This window comes from Onychomys torridus, chromosome 12, assembly GCF_903995425.1.
Source record: "Onychomys torridus chromosome 12, mOncTor1.1, whole genome shotgun sequence".
Lineage (NCBI taxonomy): Eukaryota > Metazoa > Chordata > Mammalia > Rodentia > Cricetidae > Onychomys > Onychomys torridus.
Window position 1 is genome coordinate 68,987,085 of NC_050454.1, and position 26,048 is coordinate 69,013,132.

At 46.4% G+C, this 26,048-nt stretch overlaps 1 protein-coding gene across 9 annotated transcripts in view; it reads left to right on the forward strand.

The window, feature by feature from the left end:
• The window catches only part of Itsn1 (intersectin 1), a 184,238-nt gene that overhangs the window by 101,688 nt on the left and 56,502 nt on the right, over nucleotides 1–26,048 (forward strand). For 7 of the 9 annotated variants that reach the window (XM_036204123.1, XM_036204122.1, XM_036204129.1 and 4 more), the window contains 7 exons: nucleotides 9,646–9,773; nucleotides 12,057–12,283; nucleotides 13,949–14,070; nucleotides 14,896–14,910; nucleotides 20,060–20,307; nucleotides 22,220–22,379; nucleotides 25,230–25,435. In XM_036204123.1, coding sequence (XP_036060016.1) covers nucleotides 9,646–9,773; nucleotides 12,057–12,283; nucleotides 13,949–14,070; nucleotides 14,896–14,910; nucleotides 20,060–20,307; nucleotides 22,220–22,379; nucleotides 25,230–25,435 — 1,106 coding nt within the window. The remainder of the gene's footprint in view (nucleotides 1–9,645; nucleotides 9,774–12,056; nucleotides 12,284–13,948; nucleotides 14,071–14,895; nucleotides 14,911–20,059; nucleotides 20,308–22,219; nucleotides 22,380–25,229; nucleotides 25,436–26,048) is intronic. The other 2 variants (XM_036204127.1, XM_036204132.1) reach the window with 1 other exon arrangement.

Here is a 26,048-nt window from a genome sequence, read left to right on the forward strand (position 1 = left end):
CTTGCTTTAGTTTTCTACCTTAAAATTCCTTATATTTTACTATGTATGGGCCATTTAGTTTCTGATACTAAAAAATAAAATGCCTTTACTACTAAAAGAAAATTTTAAATTAGCATATTTGAGATTTCTTTTTGTTACCCTCTGGATTGAGAGTCCATGCCAGATTGTCTAGACATCCAAGTTAAAATATTTGTGCAGTTCTTTCGGCGTTGGGTAATGAACGTTCTCAACTGTACAATTCCAGGAAAGTGCTCCCCCTTAGGGAGTCCTGTTTAGCCAACTACGTGTTTTTCTTCACATTACTTTCGTGTTTAGTTTGTGTGTGTGTGTGTGTGTGTGTGTGTGTGTGTGTGTTCTGTATTTGAGCACATGAAAGTATGTGTGCCATATCAGTATTAGAGGTGCATCTGTGAGTTCTCTCTCCACATGTACAATAAAAACGCTCCCATTTGCTCCTAAGCAAAAATAATCTAACACTGAAACAATTTGACAATGCTTTCAAGAAGTCCCTGGGTGTGTAACCATTGAGCATTACTCAGCTTCTTGTGAACACAGAAAGAGCACAGCTTTTTGCCTTAATGTTGATTACTCTTCTAGAAGTTTGACCTAAGACAAGTTTCAGATGTTAGGAGAGATGTTCTAGGCAAAGACTTTGACTAATGCTCTGATCCGTGGATTAAATGACGTTAGCGATCACTGTTGTTGCCATTGCTAAAGAGAACACCCTCAGAAGGGTTGAGTTGTCTTGTGACTAGTGTTTAACTGATGATGCCTGTGGTATCAGGGCTTCTCAGAGGCTGAGTTTAGCTTCCACACACACTGGCTCTTTCCCAAATATGCTTGTTTTTAAATTATAACCCTTTTTCTGCCTTTTTAATTCTTACTTTGGCTTTTGTTAACTGTAAAGTTCATAAGGCAAATGCAAAACATAGCTGTGTTGTTTGTAGCTTAACACCCACTTGCAGGGGCAGATGAAGGTGTTATATTGTCTGAGGTTTGTTGTTTCTAGAATTCTTCTGAAACCTGTAGGAACCAAAACAGAAATGCTGTTGAAGAATCAAAAGGTTTTTAATTTTGTTGAGCCAACAGAGGGGCTGAGTTAGCATTTAGTTTCTTTGTGGCCTCCTGCTGTTCTTCTTTATTTCCACCACACTGAAAGATACACAAAGCACTTTCCCTGACTTCAGAGCACACATTCATTAGCAACCATAAGTTCTTGTAGGGATTAGACTGCAAGGAGCCTCTGCCTGAGCCTAGTGTTTCTTTGAGGCCCTCTCCATCCAGCAGTGCTTCCGGAGCGTCTGCATCAGCAGAGTAAGATTTACTTCTTCTTGTCCAGTCGGCCCACGCATCTAGTTGGCCGTGCATCTGCTGTATTCTCAACCTTCCTTTCTCAAAAGAAAGCCGGACAATAAATTAGGCTTTAGCAGATTTAGTTCACATTCGTGAAGTTTGTGCGTTCACTGGTGACATGAAGCGGTTGACTGTCTGGGCTACTGACAAAGCTTTAAAGTGAGTTGCCTAGGACACTGAAGCCATGTGAAACAGTTGACTCCCGTGTGAGGATCTGCCTGTGGTTAGCTGCTTGCTTACCTTCACACGGACTCACACTTTGTTTGATTTTGTAGGCCCCAACAGGGGATAATCAGAGCCCAGTTTAGCACTAATTGTAAAGTGTAAGACAGCACATTTGTGGGTGTAAATGTGTGTAGTTTTATGGCAGAGAAGTAAAAACTAAGGATGTTTATTATTATTTTTTATAAATAAATAACATAATCACATAATCTAATTTGTTCCCTCCTCTAGAATGTCTGCTTCAGATTCATTCTTCCTCTGAGGGCTTTCCCCATTTCTTTATTTTAAGAAGAATTGGCAGATCTGTTCTATCTGATAAACAATGTGGAAACTCTTAAGTCTGTAATAAAGAGAGAACAGTGTCTTGCTGTAGGCAGATCAGCAGGCCTTTGTTTCATATTGGAACCAGAGTATCACAGAACTACGAAGCAATAGCTCAGTGACAGAGCATTTGCCTAGCATGCATGAGGCCATGGGTTCAATCCCCACTGCAGAATAAATGAATAATTGGTAATTAACCTGCTAGAATTACAGTGCTGCTAGTGACTTCAGGTTTAGCCCGTGTCCTCAGATGCTCGACCTTTCTTCTACTCTCGTGGAGATGTAGGCTCCTTCTCTGCTTTCCCATGCTTCTAAATAGACAGCTCATCAGCATAGTGTTTCTGTGTTCCAAAGACTATCCAGAGGTGGAGAAGACAGAGAGCCCAGCGGTAGTGTAAGCTGTGCCTCACCCACTCTTCCCACAGAGCTTCCAAGATGGTCTTGCTTTGGCATCACCCCAAGCCACAGATTTGCTTTTGTTTATAAAGGAGAGGGTGGGGCAGAAGTACAGCACCCTGACACCTAGGGACTGATTTGATTCCTGATTTGATATGCCTAAAATTCAAGACTCAATAGATTTGATGGGAACTCTAAAAATCCGCCTCTGAAGGGTTGATGGTCAGATGAACCATCTAGCCAGTACACGACTACCTAGGGGCAGACTTAGTAGCCAGTGTTGCTGTCATTAAGTTACTGCTTCTCTCTCTCTCTCTTTCTCTCTCTCTCTCTCTTTTTCTCTCTCTCTCTTTCTCTCTCTCTCTTTCTCTCTCTCTCTCTCTCTCTCTCTGTCTCTCTCTTTCTCTCTCTCTTTCCCTCTCCTTCCTTTTTATTAAATTTATTTTTAGGAACTCACTATGTCGGGCCTCTGCTTCAGAAGTTCTGGGATTAAAGGCATGTACCACCATGCCCAGCTGTATCACTACTACTTAATATCTTCATTCAGTGTCCAAATTTATTTACCAGAAATTTCTGTTTATAAATGTGTCTTATATACAACAACCATCTCAAATTCATGCTCTTGAAACAACAGTTGATTTTGGTTTTTTTTATTTTGGTTTTTTTTTTTTGTTCGTTTGTTTGTTTTTTTGGTTTTTGTGTTTGTTTTGTTTTGGTTTGGTTTTTTTTTGGTTTTTGTTTGTTTTGTTTTTCGAGACAGGGTTTCTCTGTGTAGCTTTGTGCCTTTCCTGGATCTTGCTCAGTAGACCAGGCTGGCCTTGAACTCACAAAGATCCTCCTGGCTTTGCCTCCCAAGTGCTGGGATTAAAGGCATGTGCCTTATTTAATCTGTAACTTCCTTGTTATACCTTGTTTTACAGGAAATCAAGTTCCAGCTTTGTTGGACGAGTCGTGGTCTGAAGGGCAGAAGGGACATGCATATATAATTACTGGTGCTCTTTAACCTCCAGTGCTTAGAGATAGCACTGCGGAGGAGCCAGCCTTTCTAGGGCCCCCTTGTCTGTGGCAATGTTGGTAGTTACTGAAACAGCTTTCCTTGGAACTGACAGTCTAATTATATTCCAAATATCTTAACCATAATGTTTAGTAGTTGCATAAAACATAGCTTATAGTTTAGAAAACTTTACTGTATGCCAAATACAGAGAGTCCAACACCCAAAGAGGTGGGGCTTCTGTTTCCCATTCAGAAGTTGAATCCTTGTTGGTCCTGTCTCGTGGCTGTGTGCTCCTGAACACATCCTAACATTTAAACAGTTGAAGGTTTCTTTCTTCCAGTCAGTGGCAGTCGGGGAGGCCGTGTGGAGGAGCCTTGCAGTTCTGGCCACACCATCCACTTAAGACTTCTTTCTAAAGGCTTAAGCAGTCTTTCTGAGGCTGATGAACAGCTCCAGCTCTGTGCTTCGGGCTGCACTCCAGATGAGTGGCCAGGGTCTTGGATAGTGTTACCAGGAAGCATTGAGCCATCCCCCTAATATTATGATCAGACCAGCAAGTTGTGAGGTACAAGTACTAAGTCACGTGCAGGACCAGGTATTGTAGTCTCTTAGTAATGGACATTTTAGATCATTCATTTAGATCGTTGAATTAGTATAAAAATGTAAAAGAGGCCAATTAGTTTGTCTGTGAGGATTTTTTCAACATGTATGGGCAGAGTTGTGATTGGTGTATTATTAAAACGTGGGCAGTATTTTATTTCTTCGTGAAATCTGAGTATGTAGGGAAGATTCAGAACTAAGAATCATGGGCGGTAATATACTTAGGAAATTTGGCTTCTTACTTCAAGTGCAGGGTCATCAGAGATTCTGTCCATGACGACAGCTAAGAACCGAGTGGATGTTGGAGTGGGAGTGCCAGTCGCGGCGAGCGTGTGCCGGCGTAACTAAGGCTTTCACACTCCTGGTTTTGGACACTGGCTTTCATGGCAGGCTCATTCATTGTGAAGGCAGTGAGAGGCAGGCTGTTGGCAGAAGGGGAGAAAAGAGAGCTGGGGAAAGGGCCAGAGAGCAGAATGAGAAGTCAGGGCAGATGCATGTGGAGGGCAACAGTGATGGAGAGAAAAGGACCCAGAAAGAGGAGCTGGAGAGACTGGCCCGGGAGAAAGCACACATAGCGGTGGCGCCTCCATGACAGACAGACGTCTGTCTGCTTCACAGTTGGCCACCTCCCTTTCTTCAGCGTGACCTTTCTATTACTTACATGTCCTTTGGAAAAGACCTCTTCTGCCTAGAAATAATAAAATCCTTTAACTGATTGCTTTGGATTGTGGCAACTTTATTCCGATTCCTTGAGTATGAACTATGTACTAGACTATTCCTCAGATGCAAACCAGACAGCACGCGTTATGTATGCGAGTTTATGTCCCACCAGCAGGCTGATTTGGTGGTTGAGTTTTCTTAGGTAAAATGTGGGCTTCTTCTATGTGAGGTTGTAAAATATTTAAGAAAAGGTTAGCAGGTAAAGGAACAAAGACTGTCTTCTGAAAAGCTTTCTTCTCCTCTGTATCCTCATTTGCCCAACAAGTTTATGCTGTAGAGGTATCATGCTGTGGCAGGTGGCACGTACCTACTGTACGGCACATTTCCTCATGTGTGAAGCTGAGACAGTTGGTGGGGGAAGGGAATTCAGATGTTCAGGACAAAGTAAGCCAGGTTTCTCTGTCTGGAAACAGCAGCGCATTGCAAGCTTCCTGGGAGAGGACTCCTGGCTTTCTGTTCCTATTGTGGTGAGCATAGGGCCAGATGCCTCCCATGCTGACTGTCTGTTTAGGTGTGGGGAGTAGTATTGGTGAGTGTTGACTTCAGTTTAGAAGGAATGTTCTGAATATGTTTTTTAAACATCAATATAGACCTTAGAATTTAGATAACAAGTTAAAAATCTTTATGCTCTTCCCACTTTTAATACAGCACATGAATAAACTTTATAATTTGGAGTTAAATGGAATGTCTGTTTTCCTTGGCCGTGTACATTTCTATGTCTTGAAATAATTCTTTTTAAACTTTTCCATCAGATTTAAGTTTCTGTATCTTCTGGGCTCATTAGCCTGTTTTCTCTTTTGTTTGTTTGTTTGATCACTTAATTGGGAAATATTATTGTATCTTAAAACTCCAAGAGGGCCAGCAAGGTGGATTGGTAAATAAGAGAATTCAATCCCTGGAACCCACATGATAGAAGCAGAAAACCAGCTCCCAAAAGTTGTCCTCTGACTGCCATATACAGCACACACAACAAACAAACAAACAGATAAATAAATGTTAAAAATACAAAACAAGTACCTGGGATTTCTCATACTGCTGCCAAGATTAGTGTCCTATGAGTTAACTTAATAGTAATAAAACTTTTTAGAGCTGGGCGGTGGTGGCGCATGCCTTTAATCCCAGCACTCAGGAGGCAGAGGCAGGTGGATCTCTGTGAGTTCGAGGCCAGCCTGGGCTACAAAGCAAGTTCCAGGAAAGGCACAAAGCTACACAGAGAAACCCTGTCTCGAACCCCCCACCTCCCCCCAAAAAAACTTTTTAGATTTGTGCTGTCAAGTTCAGCAATGTCCAGTTAGTAGTCAAAAGTATGTTTTTGCCTCTTATTTCCAAAGGACAACCTACAGCACAAACAAAAAGCAGATAATTCTAAAAAGTTAGCTATCTAGATTAGCAAGCACATTTCCTTGGGTGCCAGTCTCTCAGCCTCTGTTGCCAGTTTGTTTTTTTCCAGTGTGGGCATCTGTGCAAGGTCATGTTTATGGAGAACCCTGAACACATCATTCAGGCGAATATTTCATACTTTAACAAATCTCCACGCAATGCAACATTTTTGAGTCTTAAGACCGAGTGAAGGAGAACTGTCACAGAAATTAATTGATTCTGTGCTCCTTGGCATAGCCATAGAGCAGCCATCTTTGGTGAACTTGAAAGTGAGCCATATCTGTCAGTGGGAAAACAGCTGAGTCTTCGTGGATGCTCAGTTTGTCAAACATACTGCTTTTGAGTTACTTTGGCCACCTGACATACGATGTCCAAAGATGTTTTATGACTCAAAAATCTTAATTATTCAGGGAAAAGAAGTGAGTTTTCTCATTTGGGCCTAGAGAAGAAAATTAAAAGCAAGCTGATTTTTATTTTATCTTTAATACAAAACAAACCTTTGCCAACTTTTTTTTTTTTTCAGAGCTGAGGACTGAACCCAGGGCCTTGTGCTTGCTAGGCAAGTGCTCTACCACTGAGCTAAATCCCCAACCCCCTTTGCCAACTTTTAAGTTATGGTTTGTAATCTGTGTTTGATCAGAGACTCTTGGGACTCTGATCAATGCGTAGAGCCTTCTCTGCCTGAAGAATGCCCATGTACCCCAAATGTGTGTGTACTTGGACAACCTTCACAGGGCCAAAGCTTTTTCATGGACTCTGGTTAAGATGCATAAACCGTTTATCTTTAGAATTTTGCTCATGTTACTGGTAATAAAAATACTATTTTAGCCAAGCATGGTGGCAAATATCTTTAATCATAGCATTTAGGAGGCAGAAGCAGGTGGATCTCTGGGTTTGGTGCCAGGTAGGGCTACATAGACTCTGCCTCAAAAACCAAAAAGTGACTTTATGCCATATGTGTTGCATGTGTCTCTTTCCTCAGACACTCATCCAGGAGCTCAGGGTCTGCCTGGCCAGTATAGGCAGTCATTTGTCCTGGAGTAAAATTTCCCAAATCTCATAATTTTTATTTATATCCTATATGTTTTATAACTTTATGGGTGTCATATAATTATTTGTGGTAAAATGTAACTAGTAGTTCCAGAATTCCTATTTAATGATTTCTTATTCATTAAGAAAGTGGGCTAGCAACCAGATGTGGTGACATGTTCCTACCATTTGGGAGTTCAGGATCATCCCCAAGTACATAGTGAATTTGAGATCACATAAAGACCCTGCCTCAACCGACCCCCACCCTACCCCACCCCCAAAAAAACCTGGAAATACAGGTCCATGGTAGGATGCTTGTGTAGCATGCCCAGGGCCTTGGGTTCAGTCCTCAACGCCATGGGGATGGGGGAATGTACTATATTAGAAGATAGTATTGCTTGCGTGTTTGCTGTAAAACATTTCATACCCTTGAACAAAACTAACTCAACAAAAACCAATGAAGTTACACACTCAATACTATCATAAGTGTTTAGCCACAAGATATGTAATTATAGTGACTAGTTTTAGAAAGAAAGAAGTTAATTTGAGAAAAAGTACAATGAGACACTGCCCGTTGACACCTTGTAATTTCTTTTTAGCTTTGAAGTAAAGAGGTGTGATAAGGTGTTGTTTGTTTTTTGGCTCTTTTTGGGAGGCCTGCCACCCAGCTCCCAAATCAATCACACATGGAGGCTTATTCTTACTCCATAGCTTGGCTTAGTTTCTAGCCAGCTTTCCTTAACTTAGATTATCCCGTCTACCTTTTGCCTCTTGGCTTTCCCCATTTTCTTACTTCTGTAAATCTTACTCTTACCCTGTGGCTGGCTGTGTAGGAGTCCTCCTCCTTCACTGACCCTAGATCGCTCTCCCAGAGTTCTCCCTCTGTACATTCTCTCTGCCTTCCAGCCCCGCCTATCCTTTCTCCTGCCTTGCTCTTGGCCATTTGGATAGATCTGTATTAGACCATCAGGTGTTTTAGACAGGCACAGTAACACAGCTTCACAGAGTTAAACAAATGCAACATAAACAAAAGTAACACACCGTAAAATAATATTCCACTACACTGTGGTGTCTATGGCCTCCGATAAGGCCTCTGTGCGGAGCTGGTCATGGATTAGACGTCCTGTGTGACCCTCCCACAGTTGGTCCTTCTGTGTGGGTGGCACTTGACTTTAGCCAAGAATGCTTCGATGAATTGGTCTCCTCTGCTTGTCTTAGAAATACCAGCTCTAAATCAGCAACCAGATTATCCATTCATGTTATTAGGGATTAGTACTTTTCATTAAAACTTACTGTGGAAGCCACTGTGGCTGAGTCCTTGACATAATGCTGTTAGGCTGTAACATCCCATGGTATTCCAGTGAGGAAGGTAATGAGAAATGGAATTCTCCCCCCGCCCCCAAGAGTTGACTTTTCTATTCAGTCCTAGTGGGGCGCCATCATTACTTCCCAGTGGCCATTCTTGGATGCCTCCGTCGTCCCCTCCCTAGCTAAAGCCGTTATCCCAGCAGCTGTATACCTAGGGCTCCCATCTCAGGGGCTCGCCCAAGCTGCGTTGAGCCACTCTCCATGCTCGTCCTGCCCAGTTCTCCCACAGAGCCCCTTTCCCTGTGTCCTCTCTCATAGCTCCCTCTCTACCACCCCATTTCCAGTTAAACCTCCTGTCTCATTGGTACCTCTCTTAGGAGGGACTGAGCCCAGGGGTTTTGTGTATGCTAGGCAGATGCCACCAAACCACACCCCCAGCCCAGCATGGTTTTTCATAGTTCTAGGTGCTCACACTTCTGCTCTTAAGTGCTTTGTCATGTGATTTGTTTGGTCTTCAGTAGGCTGGCAGGAAATTTCGGTTGTATTTTGGGTATGCTATGACATGAGCAAAGCAGATCCCAGAAGATCACCATTAAACTAACTTTTCACTTTGAAAGTAGCTGCTGCTTTGGTGGGGGGCAGTTGACAGCTTCACACGTGGATCTTGCGAGGACAGAGGCTCTCTAATAGATGTGATTTGAAGAAAAACGGCCCCTGCAGTGTGTGTTGGGGGTGACGCTCACAGAGCAGAGAGCCCTCAAATCCATGGACTCGAGTCTGTCCTAAGAAGGAGCTGAGGGTTGTTTGTTTGTTTGAACAGTGGTTGTGTGGGAAGTGTTGTGTGCATTTCAAAGCTAGGTGAATTTGGTATGGAATTTGGTATAGTCCTCATAATAACTATAGTTTTATTCATAAATCATCCCATCATAAATCAGTTGCCCTCTAGTACTCTCGAGTCTTCTCAGAGTCCTGTCAGAGCAGATCCTGGCGGTGGGGGGGGGGGAAGGGTGGGGGGTGTGGCTCAGCAGTACAGTGTTGCCTAATGTGTGCAAGGTCCCAGATTCAATCCCCAGGCCCACAGATAAGCAAATGTTGTGAGGAATGGCATGGTGCGCTGTGGCCTGCTGGGATAGAATCTGGGACGGTGACTGGTCACCAGTCATGTCAAAACATAGCGATTTCAATGTCCAGGGGGACATTTGTCAACCCTGAAAAGTCATCTGCCCGTGTCCAGGGCCTTGCCACTGTGAGGTGCTGCATGCTGGTCAACAGTTTGTGTGCATCTGCTCATGTCTCCCCAAACTGTCCTGACCCCTCCTAGGAGCTAAGAGAAATACACAGCAAGCAGCAGCTGCAGAAGCAGAAGTCGGTTGAGGCAGAACGGCTGAGACAGAAAGAGCAGGAGCGGAAGAGCCTGGAGTTAGAAAAGCAAAAGGAAGAGGCTCAAAGGTGAGACTTTCTCCTCTGGAGAAACCGGATTCTCCAAGTGGTCCTTGCACCCGAAAAGGCGCCTTCATCCGTTATGTGTGTGTGGGCAAGCAGATGCGCATGTGTCAGTCTTTGCATACCAAAGTGCCCCTGAAGTTTTCCTCAGTCCCCAGTGATCTCCCATGTCGATAATGGAGGTAGACTAGGAAATTGGGACACTTGGTTAGCTCATTTGCATGCCAATGACCAAAATAGGTTTCCGGTTCACAGCCCTTTAGTAACAGTGATAGTCAACGTTGCATGGCTTGAAAGCAAAGCCCCTGAGCTTGCTCCACACAGCTTCTCCAGCAGGACTAGGGCTGGGCCTCCCAGGCTCCTTCCCTCTTTATTGCAATTAAACAGAAGTACAAAAGGCGAAGGCTGGCCACCCGCTAGGACACAAACATGCTCCTGTCCGCTGCTGGTCGGATGTCTGTGCCCGCTGTCTAGTATTTCTGAGGAACATTCTGTAGTCATAGAAATTTGTTTGTTACCTCTTGGTGTCTGACTTTGTTGATGGGTGTGTGGTATTTGAAAGTCAGTTAATTTTAGAGTTCAGGAAACGAGAATGACCAAATATCCCAGGGAGATGCTACGGATGACAAGAAACGGGTTATTGAACTTACACTGGAAAGAGGGGACACTAGACATCGCGGGGGAGTCGGTGACGGTGGGTGCCGAGTTCAGTGACTCTCCACAGGAGCCTCCCAGCCTGTTTGCGTTTGTATGTTGTTAGTTTTAATGCCAGGGAACTCATATCTGTTTATTAGACTGGATGTTTTTCTGTTTTGCTTTGCTTGGTTTTCCCTTTAGAGTGGGACTCACTGTATGTGCTGATTAACTCAAACTCAGCTTCCCCCTGCCCCAACTTAGCTATAGGGTCGGGTGTGTGTGTGTGTGTGTGTGTGTGTGTGTGTGTGTGTGTGTGTGCACGTGCCTTGTGCATTCATGCAGGTTTATGTGACTGTGCATCTGTGGAGAGCAGAGAATCTCTTGCAAAGGTAGGTTCTCTTCTGCCATATGGGTTCAACTTAAGTTGTCAGATTGGATGCAAGTGCCTTTGTCAGCTGAGTCATCTTCCTGGTCCCCAGTCGTTGTTGTAGTTGATGAAATGCATTGGCTGGTGCGGCGACATGAAACTATATGCCTACAGAGTATAAATAAACTGAAAATGTAATGTAGAAAACACCATCCTATAGATAGACCATGCCGTACAAATTCTAACTAACTGTATGCATAAATAGTACCCCAAACTTAACTTCCTAAGTCTTTTTTCACCCTCTAATGAATGTACTTCACTGCTTCTGGAGGTGGAGGGTGCTAAGACAGAGTTTCTCTATGTGGCTGTGAGACTCCCTAGCCAGTTATTGCATTGCCCTCTGATAAGTGTACTCTAATGCTTTGGGGGGTGTGGGCATTGAAACAGTTTCTCTATGTAGGCTGGCTGTCCTGGAACTCAGTCTGTAGACCAGGTGGGCCTGGAATTCACAGAGATTCTCCTGCTTCTCTCTCCATACATAGTGCCGGGATTATAGGCATGCGCCACCACACCTGGCCTTTTTGTGCCTTTTGAAAGACATTTTATGTATATTAGGTTTTGTGCCTGAATGTATCTCTGTGCACTGTGTATGTGCAGTGCTCTCAGAGGCCAAGAGAGGGCATTGGATCCTGTGGCTCTGGAGTCACAGATGGTGTAGCTGTCGTGTGACTACTGGGAACCAAACCCAGGTCCTCTGCAAGAACAGCAAGTACTGTTAACCACTGAGCCATCGCTCCAGCCCCAGATGTCAGTTAATCTGTTGCACCTTCAGGTTTGGGAGCAACATGTATGCATGTCAGTGTGGTGCCTGCTGCCTGGGGGACTATAAGAATCTCGGAGTTAGGTGCTCACTTAAGCAGTGTCTGTTTGCAGTATGCTAGATGTCCAGTTTTCATAAAGTTTGCATTCATCTGTGTTCTGTGGCTTGGTTTTGGTTTTGGTTTTTTGTGGTTTGATAACAGTTTCAGCATTGAGGTATACTTCTTCTTGGTCTTATAGCCACTTTATGACCTACAAAACAGTTTTCTTCCTGTGTTTTTTAAATCATGGGATTTCATTTTGCTCAGAGCCAGAGAAGCCACTCTGTGGATTCCATTGTGTATGTGAAGAGCAGATTCCCTTGATGGTTAGCAACTCCCTGACTAGAGGGGCTTTTTGACGAAAAGCAGGGCAGGGCTGTTGAATCAGGGTTACTTCCTTGCTGTAATCAAGCGCCTCTTTTGTAGACGAGTTCAGGAAAGGGACAAGCAATGGCTGGAGCACGTGCAGCAGGAGGAGCATGCGAGGCCTCGAAAACCCCATGAGGAGGACAGACTGAAAAGGGAGGACAGCGTCAAAAAGAAGGAGGGCGAAGAGAGAGCCAAACCGGAAGTGCAGGACAAGCTGAGCCGGCTTTTCCATCCGCACCAAGACCCAGCCAAGCCGGCTGTGCAAGCACCCTGGTCCACCACAGGTATCGGAGGGGGCAGAGGCTGTGCAATGGCCGAGCTCTTGTGTGATGCCCCAGCTCTATCAGAGTCGCCGCCATGTGTCTGTTATGTACAGTGGACAGTGTCAGCTCCCCCAGAGCCTCTGAGCCTAATCGTGATCTGGAGTTCTGTTGTTTTGAGACAGGAGCTCACTGGGTAGACAGGCTGGCCTCAGACTCAGAGAGACCCGCCTGCCTCTGCCTCCCGAGTGCTGGGAGTACAGGCGGGTGCCACCTCTCCAGCTTGCTGATATTAATGCCAATGAGATGTCTGTCTCTGAGTGGGTACTGTAGCTCTTTCCTCCTCGGTATGTTCAAGTCGCCTCACTCCACTGGTATCCAGGAACCCTCTGCAGACCTGAGCCAAGTGGCGTGAATTCCATTATCAAACCCTATTAGTATGTATGTTACAAATGCTGAACTTGACCTGTTTTGCAAAAAAAAAAATCACTTACTGTTTCTCTAGTTTGTTATTTTCCCCTGAAATTGCTAGGCTATGTCAACTGGGTTTTGTCTACACTGGGTTTTGTGCCATTTGAAAGTATATCTGTTCGTTTGTTTTGGTTTGGTTTTTTTCTCTTTCAATACAATTTGCCTCTTTAAAAATTTAAATAGATAAAAGGTTGACCTAAACTTGTTTAGGGAAAGTTAACTAATAAAATCTACCTCTTAGATAATATCAGGTGAAAACTCAAATGTATTTTCAAAATCCTTAGCCACATGCAGAAAGCAGCAAATACCTTGACACCGTCTCATAAACTACGCACTTGCTCCCTGACCTCATGGCGGGTGGATGGGAGTGAGAAGCAGTGCTGGGTTAGGAGCTGGCCCTGCCTAAGGCACTCTGGCTGGAAGAAGGACCTGGAATGGGCATGGAGGAGGGTTCAGGGCAGAGTCAACTTACTTTCTGAGGTTTCTCTGTGGTCTAAAAAGGAATTCACATTCCTTTATACTCAGGGGCCAGTAAAGTTCCTGTGCCTCCTCTCAGTGTGAACTGAGGACAGTTTTTCTCCTTAGGTCACACAGATAATAATCTACCTCACTGCTTTTCAGCTAAGATGGGTGTCAGGTTACTTGTAGCTAGTGTGTAGAAAAATTTAGAGGGTTGTGATTAACTGTTGGCCAAAATCCGTGTCCCCTACCAGAGTGCATTTCAGAATTGTTTCGTTTGATTTAAGAATCTAAATTATCTTCCTTATTCGTTACCCAGAAGTATATTAGGACACTATGTGGAGTCAGCACTTAGGGTTTGTGAGCCTGTTAAGTGCCCCAAAGACCAACATTTGCCTCTGTTTATGTGGAAAGTTGTTTCTCTTCCTCTTCCCCTTCTCTAGCTCATCAGATCTGCTGTCATCCAGCAGCAACGCCCTGGGTGGGGAGCAGAGCTTGTTGACCGTTTGCAGATGTGCACTGCTAGAACCAAGAGGTGGAGAAAGGCTCTCTGGCCTGCCTCGCCCACCACACTCAGTTCTGGGAACTCATTTTTGGAGAACCCGCTAATGAACATGAACCAGCGTTCTTAGCTGTTCCTCTCAGAGTCTGTTCTCCTTCAGCATTCAGTGTGTGTGTCAGAAATTCCTTGAATGGGTGGAAATATTCCCAGTGGCATGTCAGTGACTCCTGTAATGAATCCCTCCTCTTCCTGAACAGAGAAGGGCCCGCTTACAATTCCTGCACAGGAGAACGCAAAAGTGGTGTATTACCGAGCGCTGTACCCCTTTGAATCCAGAAGTCACGACGAAATCACCATCCAGCCAGGAGATGTAGTCATGGTAAGAAAGATGGCCGCCAGATGGCAGAGATTGGCATCTGGCCTCTTTTTGCACTTCGTTGCACAATCAGAAAATCTCCAACAAGTGTGAGATCCAGGGGTGCAGAGTCGAGGTCTTTGGAGCAGACACTCAGCCTCCCTTCCTTTGTATCAGAATGGAAGTTTTGTGTCCAAAGTGTCGTGACAGCAGTTCAACGCAGGTGTTAAAGACAGCGTTTGTACCGCACCATCAGTGTGCGGTCAGTCCGTGACTGCCTGACCGTGTAGGCGAGGCTAGACCACTACACACTACTAGTCTGAAGAAATAGTTGCAAATGCAGAATTCCTCCACTCACAGCTACTGCAAGTTAGTTTGGTTTGGTTTCTTACGTGATGAATTAAATACAGAGAATGTGCATTACTCTTTGGAAAATTAACAGAAATGTCCGGTTCTACTTTGCTGCCGTTTGTGCTCTTGGCGTAAATTAAGAACCCAATACATCTAAGAATTGTCACGTTACAAGAGCCAATTCTAAAAGGAGAATAAAGCATTGTAGTTGGTCTAAATTATTTTCTAAATGACTTGAATTTCTTGATTCACTTACAAGTAACTGAAAGTTAAGAATTGAGACATACGTGCTTTCCATCCTAGGATATTAAACAGTGATGTGTGTTTTAATGAGGAACTGTTGCTTTAGTGGGGGCCTCCAACAGCTGACTCCTTTTCCCGGAGTTGGCCAGCTAACCGCAGTTTGATTCCATGAGTAGAACGTAGACGTGCTGTAAGGTGCACCATGTCATTAAACATCTTTCACCTCGCTTTTAACCCTTTGCTTTCCTGGTGGAGGTTAAGAGGGAAAGGGTAAGTGGCTCCGTCAGGAAGTCTGCCTCTCGCTCGTGTCTCGTTCTTTAAATCGCTTTACTTCTGTGTAAGTGAGCAGACCTTTGGATGTTGTGACAGTGAAAACATGTTGGGATCTGTGCTGAAAAGACAAGTGTGAGCTATTTATTTATTTCCTTCCTTGCTTCCTCGACACGGGGTCTCCTGCAGCTCAGGCTGACCTCAAGCCATGTAGCCAAGACTGGCCTTAACCACTGGCTTGTCCTGCTTCTGCAACTCCCTCAAAGACCTTGAGTGTGAAGACAGTAGAGACTGACAAGTTATTTGCCAATCCCGTGACATTGCATAATTCTGGGCTCACTTACATTTCTGTCAGGATTGCGGCCGTCAGTTTCTCAGATTCCTCAAAACGGCATTGAAAAATAGCAGGCTTGCACATCAGTCATCCACGTTTCCCCTTTGAATACAGGAAGTCTTGGTGGGGGGAGGGATCCTTTAAAAATACTTTGCTTTTAGACTCTCTTCTTTGAGACCAGTTGCTCCCAAACTATGTTTTCATTGTTAACAACTGAATGCGCCACCTGTGTGTTGTCATATTCTGAAGGTTTGATTCTGTAAAGAAAATATAGGATGATGTCTGCCATTTGAATACTTAAATCCCTTTTGGAAACGGCATGAGAAACAGATGAGCCCAGTCTGTGGTGTGGTTCTCCGTGACTGTCCAGTAGTAGCCTAGCAACTTAAAGAAGCACGGAGTCGATGTGAGTGATGTGCTCAGGGGTTCCTCTAACTGAGGCTGCTCTTGTCCCTGATGGCTGAGGCTCAGAGCATTAGCAAGAACGGCCTCTTTTCTGATGTGGAGGTCGCCATCCCTGGGTGTGTGTGTCTGTGTGTGTCTGTGTGTGTGAAGTTTGACGTCTGCTGTGCATTGCCCACACACCTGGACAGGCAATGGGAGGAACTTTACTTGTTAAGATTTATCTGAGGAACGAGCCCCAGCTGAACATCTGAACGCTGGTGCCAAGATGAGAGTAGTGTCGGGCGTGTCAGAACTGTGCAAGGAATTCCCAAGTGGCTTAGTGTGTAAAGGAGCTTGCACACAGCCTGAGCCTGACGGGCCTGATCCCTGTCGCCATGGCAAGGTGGAAGGAGAGCGTCCACCCCACAGCTGTCCTCCAGCTCGCACGTGCCCTCTTCGCCCCACTCCCGTGTCCACCTCCACATGCGTGCACTCTACAGACATAAGTACATTCCTTTTCCAATCACAGCCTTGCTTAGCCCCTCGACGGCAACTTTCAATCCGAATAGACAGTGCCGGATTCTCTCTGGTCCTTTCACGGGGACTCGGGCACCTGTGCTCTAGCCCCACCCCTTCGTCCTGTCAGAACTAACCCTAAGTCATTTCTAGAAAACTGTCCAAAGTCACCAGCCACCTAGTCACTTTGTGCTGGAATCGCTCCCTGCCTTCTCCGGGCCAGCACCGGGATGATGGGCATGTGCCACCACTCCTTGCTTTTCTATGGAGTAATGGGACCCAGACTCAGATCCTCATGCCTGTGTGGCAAGAGCTTGCATTCTTTTTCTACTCGTGGAGAAAACCATAATATAAAAAGCATTTCCAGGCTGGGGAGATGGCTCAGAGGTTAAGAGCACCGACTGCTCCTCCAGAGGTCCTGAGTTCAAGTCCCAGCACCCACATGGTGGCTCCCAACCGTCTGTAGTGAGATCTGGCGCCCTCCTCTGTACATCATAAATAAATCTTTAGAGGGAAACCAGGCATTTTCTAGATCTCCAGTGTTAACACCTGCGTTAACTGCTTTCACAGCTGGTCTGAACATCACTGAGAGACTGGTGTACACGTCCAGTGACAGGCATGGGGCCAGGTCTGACGAGTTATGTGCTTCAGATAGTAACATGGCCAGGTTCGTGCGTTCACACATCCTCCTGTGTGCCACCACAGCAGGCTTGCGTAGTTGTAGTAAAGGAAGAATCCCTGGCCTCTAAGCTTCTGCTTTAGAAAAGACGTTTGAGGGGCTGGAGGAATGGCTCAGTGGTTAAGAACGCGGTCTGTCTACTCTTCCAGAGGGCAGTTACTGTGAAAGCCTGGAGCCTGCTGAGTACCTGTGTCCAGAGCTTGAAGAAATTGCTCACTAGTTAAGAGCACTCCCTACTCTTCCCAAAGACCCAAATTCAGTTCCCAGCAGCCATGACAGGCAGCTCTTAATGACCTGTAACTCATCTGCAAGGGATCTAATGTCTTTCTAGGACAAGTACACATGCGTGCCTATGTGCACATAGACAGGTTAATTTTTTTAAGTTAAAAAATTTAAGAGTTTGAAGGATGGTTGGATAATGTGCCCCAGGACAGGAGAGAGCAAGGAATGGACCAGAGTCCCACAGTCCCTCTTCAAAGTCGTACCCCACAAATCTAACACTCTTTCCTAATGGCTCTTCCACCTCTCAGTAGTGTCAGCCTGGTGAAGCCTTTGGCGCAGCCGGGAATGTCGTTCAGGACCCAAATGTAACAGCAGTGCTTCCTCAGGAGTCAAGTTGGAAATGTAAGAAAAACCAAAGCTCCTTAGTGAAACAATGGCCAGTGTGCAGGTAGCCATTAGAATTCAAACTCTAACCAAATTGATTTAAATCTGAACTGAGCACTGTGCACATCTGACTTTTTTTTTGGTTTTTTTGAGACAGGGTTTCTCTGTGTAGCATTGCACCTGTCCTGGAACTCACTTGGTAGCCCAGGCTGGCCTCAAACTCACAGAGATCTGCCTGCTTCTGCCTCCCGAGTGCTGGGATTAAAGGCGTGCGCCACCATTGCCCGGCTGCACATCTGACTTTTACATCCAGCAGGTGAGATACACAGTGAATAGTTACTACTGTAGACTTGCTCTGAGCCCAAATCCCAGAAATGTAAGTAGAATCTAGGGTCTGTGCTTCAATTCCATGATGTTCTATCAGAATTATTCCTAAAGAAATGGGATGAACGGGATAGACCTGGTTAGATAAATTATATTAAGATTAAAACTTGTTTGTTAAATAGAACAAGAACCCCTCTTAAGGACTACCATTGGGTGAGTGTGCTTTGTGAAAAGTCCACGGTTCAGTCTGCCATGTTACCAAATTTATGTACTTAATCTCTTTATTATAGTCTTGTGTGTTTCCAAAATTGGATTGGCGTTTGGGGCAAAGGTTTTCCAAATCCGAGAAGAAATATCTCTCGTTTTCATGTTGACCTTTTGTTTTGTTCCAAGTGGCTAAGTGTTAAGAATGGGTTCCTCCCCCCCTCCCCCGCTCTGGACCTTAACCATAGTCATTAAAATAAGCCGATCCCACGAGAGTAAGTCACTGTCATAAGACTACACACTGTTGTTGAGGCAGTAAGTGAAGCCCGGGCTGGTTTCATCTTTGCCTCGGAGATGGGAGCTCGTGTCGGTGAAGGCAAATCTGAGCTCGGGGTCCCTCCTTTAGCACCTGAGGCTGCTTAGAGGTGCACGTGGTTTCTGCCCTTGCTGGTGGCAGACCAGGTGTGGTTTCGTAGCTGGGTGAGGGCTAGATCTTTTCTTAGGGTCAGACATTGCCTCTGGACTTCTGATCTCATTCCTTACATCCCCAAGGCTACTTCAACAGATGATGACAGTAGATCCTGCAGTTGGCATGTATGGCAGTGAGAGTTCCAGATGGCAGAAGTCAGATATCAAATGGGTTCCTATAAAAGATGATCTGGCAGGAGGCTAACCGGAGCCAGGCTTCTAGACAGGCTTCCGGAGCCGAGAGCCAGCCAAAGATTGTTTTCAGTGAACTAGGTCGAAACTAGGTAGCTGGACCATAAGTCCAGATATGAGAACATTGCATAAGGTCAGAGTTGGATTTCCAGAACTGTGTTGTTAAACTTTTATGTGTGCTAGGCAGAGCTATAAAGGTTTACCAGAAGCACACACCTTTAATCCCTGCACTTGAGAGGCAGAAGCAGGTGGATCTCTGAGTTCTGGGCTGGCCTGGTCTACAGAGGGAGTTTCAGGACAGCCAGGGCTACACAGAGAAACCCTGTCTCAGGAAGAAAAAAAAAATTCTTTGAAGCTAGAGAGATGCTCAATGGTTAAGATCACCTGCTGCCCTCAGAGGACCCAGGTTTGGTTCAAGTTTGCTGTTTAGACCTACCCTATCCCTGTGGTTTCTGAAAAGTCACCTTCATGCCCAGTGAAGTGCCAGATGGCGTCGGCTCCAGGCCGTTCATTGTGCAGGTGTGAGAATGGGACTCAGTGGACTCTGGCCCTGGAGCCAGCTTCCTCATCGGGAGCGTGGGTGTCCTCCAGAGCCGTCCCCACTGCTCATAAGCTGGTGAAGTAACTGTAGGGATATGGAGCGTGGCTTGGGCCATTTTGAATAGCTCTTTGGGGACAGAACCGAAGTTAAAGCATTTGGCACAGTAGACAACCCTTCTGAAAATTTTAACAAAAGGCTCTATTCTCTGTGTGATTTCATGGGTCTTAGAATTTAGTTTGTATCAAAGAAAATTATAGTCCCACTAAAACTGCTGACAGCTGTAAATAAGCACCTCTTTCCTTTCCTCATCTAGTGTCCGTGGAACTCTGAAGTGGCCGAACACATGGGTCAGCTTTGCTTCCCAGCCAAACCAGCCACGGCTGTTGTTTTTGTTTTTTATCCTCCTTGTCCTTATGCTTAAAAAAAAAGATGCTTGGTTAGTGGAGTTTTTTAGGGATACTAACTTTATGTTGGTTGCACTCTTTGCTTGAAATAATAAACCCAAATCAAAAAAAAAATTTTTTTTTTTTGAGCTGAGGATCGAACCCTGGGCCTTCCGCTTGCTAGGCAAGTGCTCTACTACTAAGCTAAATTCCCAACCCCCAAAACAAATTATTTTTAATGATTACATGACTTCCTGAGTGATGAAGCCTGTCAGATCAATTCAGAATGTCCAAGGCCCTGACGTACTTTTTCTTGGCTGTCCTTAGGAGCTGGAGGGGTGGGGAGCAGAGTCAGAACATGCCTTGTCACTTTTCTGGACACTGAGACTTAGATGAAGACCCCGTCTGTGCTGTGTGTCAGTCATGGGCAGAGGCTTGGGCCTTTGTTGTGGTGGGATGATTGATGGGTCCAGAGTTGACGGCTGTCCATTCCAGTGAAATGCTGTGACTTCCCACAGGTGGACGAGAGCCAGACTGGAGAGCCGGGGTGGCTTGGCGGAGAATTAAAAGGAAAGACAGGATGGTTCCCTGCAAACTATGCGGAGAAGATTCCAGAAAATGAGGTGCCCACTCCAGCCAAACCAGTGACCGATCTGACATCTGCCCCCGTCCCCAAACTGGCTCTGCGTGAGACCCCTGCTCCTTTGCCAGTGACCTCTTCCGAGCCCTCTACAGCCCCCAACAACTGGGCAGACTTCAGTTCCACGTACGTGTTAATATGCTGTCTTTGACAGGTTGGAAATCCAAACTTAGTCATCTCTCCTCCTTGTAGTTTGTAGAATCTTGAGAAAGAAAGATGCACATGTTCATGACCCCTTCCTCTGGCTGGCCTAAGGGCGAGTTGGGGTCCTTGGCCTCCAAACTAGATTTAATACCACTGCCAAACAGTGGTTTACCAGGGTACAAAAGAAAGCCATCTGAGTTTTGTCCCATCATTCATCTGTATCTTTTATTTTAGAGGAAATGGACAAATACAACTTCCTAATAATCCTTGCTGACATTTGTGTCAGTCAGCAAAATATTCAGTTATTTCCTACAGTCTGGGAAATGACGCTGTTTTGTTAGCAAGGAACAAAAATTGCAGCCAGTCATGTGGTTTGGAATAAGACAGAAAGCAGTTTCTGTGGACACTTTGTGTTGTTGCTGACCTTGAGCAAATGTGCAGTGTAGAGAAGGGTACGTGCCCTGTCGTCAGAAAATGGCATTCGGCAAACAGCATGTGAGCAGAGGTTTCAAATGATAGATGAGCCACTGCCTAGACCTCCTTTGGAGGTCCATGCCCTACATGTGCAGTTGTCCAAAAATATTTCTTACTAGTACGCAGCCAGAGTATGAGGAGGAAGGAAGGGCTTCACACTTCTTTTCAAGTTAATAACCATTTAGAAGAAACAGCACTGAAGGCAAAGAAAGGGTCAAGGCGTGTTTCTAGAGAAAGATTGAGGGAAACAGCTGGAGAAGAGGAGAGCAGAAGCAGGGGGGGGGGTTCCCCCCCCCCCCCCCCCCCGCAAGGTTCCCTCACACGTGTTTTCACATAAAGGTGTTGAAGAGTGCCCTCCCTGTGGAACCCCTGCCTAAGAAACAGCCTTCTACTGGCCTAGACCAGACTAGCCTTACTTTTCTATTCTTGCTTGAAAAGCTCTTATCAACACGAAGCTCCAGTTAAGATATAGAATTGGAACCGTGGTTGTTTGTTGAGGTGGGGTCTCTTATAGCACAGGCTAACTAACCCCAAACTCATCACATGACTGTGAGCTTCTCCCAAGGCCTCCGCCTCCCAAGTGCTAGGATTACAGGTGTGCACTACCACACCTACCGTGTGTGGGACTCAGTGTGTGCGAGGCAGGCTCTAGTCCCAGCCATCCCTGAGGTCATGTTTCACGTTTGTTGTTGGTTGGTGGCTTTGTTCCTTCTGTGAACCAGATCACTGCCCCTTCCTTGAGAACTCTGGTGTACCAGCCCTCCGATGTGCATAAAAGCATCTTTCCACACCAGAACATCAAGACGGACAGTCTCAGGAGGAGTTGCTTTGGTTTTCAAATTTTGCCTGTAGGTCTTATAAAGATATAAACAGCATATTACATTCAGAGCCACCTCAAAACAGATTAGCTTACCTGACAGTGTAAAAGTCACAACATTGGGGCTATCCTGAGATAGGACACCTAGCCTGCTGGGTGTGCCACTTGTGGTCACTGTGGCCTCTGGGCATCTGACCGGGTGTTTGCTGTGGACACACGGGACTGAGGCTTGGCTGCCAAGCTGCCAATGCAGCACCCACTTCCTCTTACTTAGCTGCTGCTGTCGGAGTAGTTTTGGTGCTTGTGAATGTTTCCTACCTACTGATCCAGCAACCCTCACAACGTATCCAGAGTGCCAGGGTGTTCTAGAGAAAAACTCCAGATTGAGAGAAAGCACAGTGTCCTGATCAGCCTGAGGGACACTACTAGTGTGTGTAGCGGAGTCAAACCTGAACCCAGCTTCTTTCCCATCCTCTCTCTTCTCAACTAGAGAAGCCCACGTAAACGTGGTTGATTTGTTACCTGGGATGCCCTCTTCGTGTGGGTGTCCTGTAATGCCAGGCCACCAGAAAGTGCTACTTATGACATGTGCTTTTCTTCTAGGTGGCCTGCCAACACCGGTGAGAAACCAGAAACCGATAACTGGGACGCATGGGCAGCTCAGCCTTCTCTCACTGTACCCAGCGCTGGCCAGTTAAGGCAGAGATCGGCCTTTACACCAGCCACAGCCACTGGCTCCTCCCCATCTCCAGTCCTGGGCCAGGTAGGGGCAGTGAGGGTGTGAAGACTGAGTGTGATCTGCAACTAGCATTATTCCACCAGCAACTTCAGCAGACTTTTGTTGGCAGTGCGTTCAAAAGCAGTCTCCTGCAGTGAAGCTGGGTTGGCTGACTGAACCTAGTTCAGAAACCTGAGATTTACGGTAATCCTCAGAGGTCAGAGGGCTTAAGCTGTCCTGCCTCTGTCTGAGAAGCTTCATTGGAAAAGTGCCATCAGAGCTTCAATGTTGATCGATTAAAAAGGTATCAAGACTGCCCTGGGGAGAGTCAGGGTGCATGTAAAGAAAATTCTGGGTCCGCCCATTTGGCTACCCCATTGGTCCATAGTGGAAAAGGTGACTGGTTTCAGGCTAATGGGAAGCCCTGCTAAAGAACAGTATTTCTGAAAGCATAGGGGTGGTTGTTGTGAGCAATCCTCTTTAGGTTAATGTAATCATGAAGAGGGGGTGAAATTAATCAATCAAACAGCACATGTCCATCTGGGAGGCCCCAGGAGATGGCAGGGAGCTTCTGTTCTGGAAATGCTTAAATTGAAGGAGACGCAGACAGATCCAGTGGGGAGTGGTGTACAAGAAGATTGGAGCTGCCGAGCGGCCATGCTCACAGGGCACTTACTGTGAAAGCCTGGAGCCTGCTGAGTTCCTGTGTCCAGAGCACACAGAGGGAAGGAAAGGAGCCAGCCGAGGCGTAGAGAGCAGTCCAGTGAGACAAGCTGAGTGTGAGGTGGGGCAGGGCCTCGGGCTGCTGCAGCCCATGGCAGAATGGTCTGGAAGGAGGGAGAGGGTTCGAGCTAGAGCAAGTGTGATGTCCCAAGGGAGAGGAGGCCGCTGGGGACAGCAGACAGAACGCAGCAAGTGCCCGGGAGCACGCTGCCGGGCGTGGGACGGACGCCTGCCCAGCAGTCCTTTGCTTCTGCCCACACTCGCACGTAAGCACGTCCTGCCGGTGCTCAGTGGCCAAGGAGGTGCTGTGGGTGAGGCGTGAGTAAGAGCCGTGGGGGCGAGAGTGAGTTCTAGAGCTCAGGGGGAAGGCTGAGGTGGTCTTGTTATCAGAGACTGCCCCGGCAGAGAAGAGCCTATTGTGGACAGCAGAGTCCATCTCTTGGTGACTGAAGGAAAGGTGAAATCATCCAGGGTGCAGGGAGGTGAGAGGAGGTTGGGCCCTGAGAACTCTGGCTTTGTGAGGAGTGGAGCAGAGAGGGCACAGTGACCCTGCCGGTCAGTGAGAGGGAGGAGCAAGCTCTGAGGGCCTATGGAGTGGGGACACTCGGTAGATTAGGAATTCCACAGGAAGAGTGCGGGCTCCCTGCTGAACTGAACTCACCATTCTCTAGCAATAAACACTGCCCAGCTAGGACTAGGGACTGTGGTCAGTCACAGCAAAGGCTCTGCATACGTCTTTCTGAACATTGTAACTGCCTTAGAGGAGTACCATCTCCTTGGAAGATATGGAAGCTGAGGCTTGGAGAAACCCATCAATGGCCTGAGTGTCTCAGAATCAGTCAGTGGCGGACCTGGGATTCAACCCCAGGGGTCACAGTCTTGTCTGACCTCGGGCTGGTTCAGGAACCTAGCATAGGGACAGAGTGTCAGGGAAGACACACTGAGCCAACGGCTTCCCTTCCACTCTGGCCTGGAAGTCCATGAGGTACTTGAGGATTAGCAAGGGAGACGCACTGGATCAGTGAGCAAGGAGGGAAACGAGGTTGAGAATAGTGACCTGGGGGCTAAAATGGAAGAAAGTCAAAATGTATCGGTGTGGGGAGGTAAGAATCCACGCAGAGCAAGGGTTAGAGGTCACAGACACACTTACGGAAGCTACTGAGCAGATCGGAACACAGAGCTAAAGATCACTTCAGTCACGCACACACGGCTCTGGGCCAGCTCTCCATGTGCATTATTAACTTTTGCTCCTTTTCCGTTTCCGTGGATAACTGAAGTGGGACTTGTTTTATCTCTAAGTTATCACAGTGATTTATGATAATGAGTGCCTCCCCTGCCTTTGCAGCCTTGTCTCCTGCTCCACCCCTCCATGAGCAGAGGCTGCCCACAGCCCCCGGTGCTGCTGCTGCTGCTTCTCCTGGACCCCTTGCTGCTCACTTGGCATGCCGCCTCGAGGCCTTTGCCTGGGCTGAGCCTCTGGCCTGGAGTGCCCTTCTGCAGCGCTAGCTCTCAAAACCCTGCTCATCCTTCAAGGCCCGGCTCAAATGCCGCTTCCCCAGTGAGATTGTCTCTGGTGTCCCGAGGCGGGCCCTGTCCTTCTCGCCTCTCTGACCCCGCAGTGAAGCAGGAGACCGTCAGAGTAGTGTATTTCACTCCTCCAAATGACATACTTAGCTGTTTCTGTCTCTTCCTTGTACACTAAGTTCCTTCTTAGTAGAGGGTATTCTTATCCCACTTAAAGGTTAATAAAATGTTTTGTCCAAACTATGTGGAGAGAGCAGAAGAGATGTTTTCTTCATCCTTATAATCCCAACTGTCTGGAATTATGGGAAATAAAACAAGCACAGTCCAGTTCATGGCCTGTTTGCATGTGTCCACCCAAACTGAAATACCGTTCAACTCCTAAAATGTCTGTTCCATGACACAGAAATGCAAAGGACACAGAGCTACCGCAGCTGAAGATGCACGGCTGGGTGGGGGTCTGGCAGCGGCCGGCTGGCGGGTTTTTGTCTCCATGTCTGAAATGCACAGTTGCTGAGAAGCCACGCGGTGCCTAGCACTCGGGCCAGGCGGAGGCAGTGTCCTTTGTGGCTGTGTGTGCACTGTGTGCACCTCTGTCTTGGTTGGTAAACTGCAGTGTGATCACGGGTCCTTTATGTCGTTCCACACAAGGGTGAAAAAGTGGAGGGGCTACAAGCTCAAGCCCTCTATCCTTGGAGAGCCAAAAAAGACAACCACTTAAACTTTAACAAAAACGATGTCATCACCGTTCTGGAACAACAAGACATGTGGTGGTTTGGAGAAGTTCAAGGTCACAAGGGGTGGTTCCCCAAGTCTTACGTGAAACTCATTTCAGGGCCCGTCAGGAAAGCTACAAGGTACTGTATTTATCCTTGTCTCTTTGATGCAAGCAGTATTAGATATTGTTGTTTGTGTTGGATTCATTGGTGGGAGCTGCAGGATGACTGTCTCTTGAAAAGTTAGAATGTGTGTGTGAAGGACAGAAAGGGAGATTGTTTTCCTCTGGCAGGGAAGCCTATGTTCATGTTCTGCATTGACTTGTCTAAGAATCCTTGAATTGTTTGGGTATTATGACTCTTTATGTTTAATACTCAGTACAGTACCAAATACATGCAAATACTTAGGATCGAGGCGTTTGGGGAAATAATTGGAAGAATGAGTGAATGGCTTTCTTCATTAGTGTCTGCATGTGGCATAGAACCCACAAGGTTGTTATTGATTATTTCGACATGAGGATGTCCAAAACCAGCCGGGAGTTGTAAGAGGATACCACTAGCAGGAATACACTGTGACATCTGCTAGTAAGCACTGAAAAGGCTGGCATTGAGCTTGTGTCCTGTGTAGTGAGGAAGAGAAGCATTGGTGTGAGCTTGTGTGTCCTGTGTAGTGAATGGGGGATGGATGCATTGGTGTGAGCTTGTGTGTCCTGTGTAGTGAACGGGGGATGCAGTAGTGTGAGCTTGTGTGTCC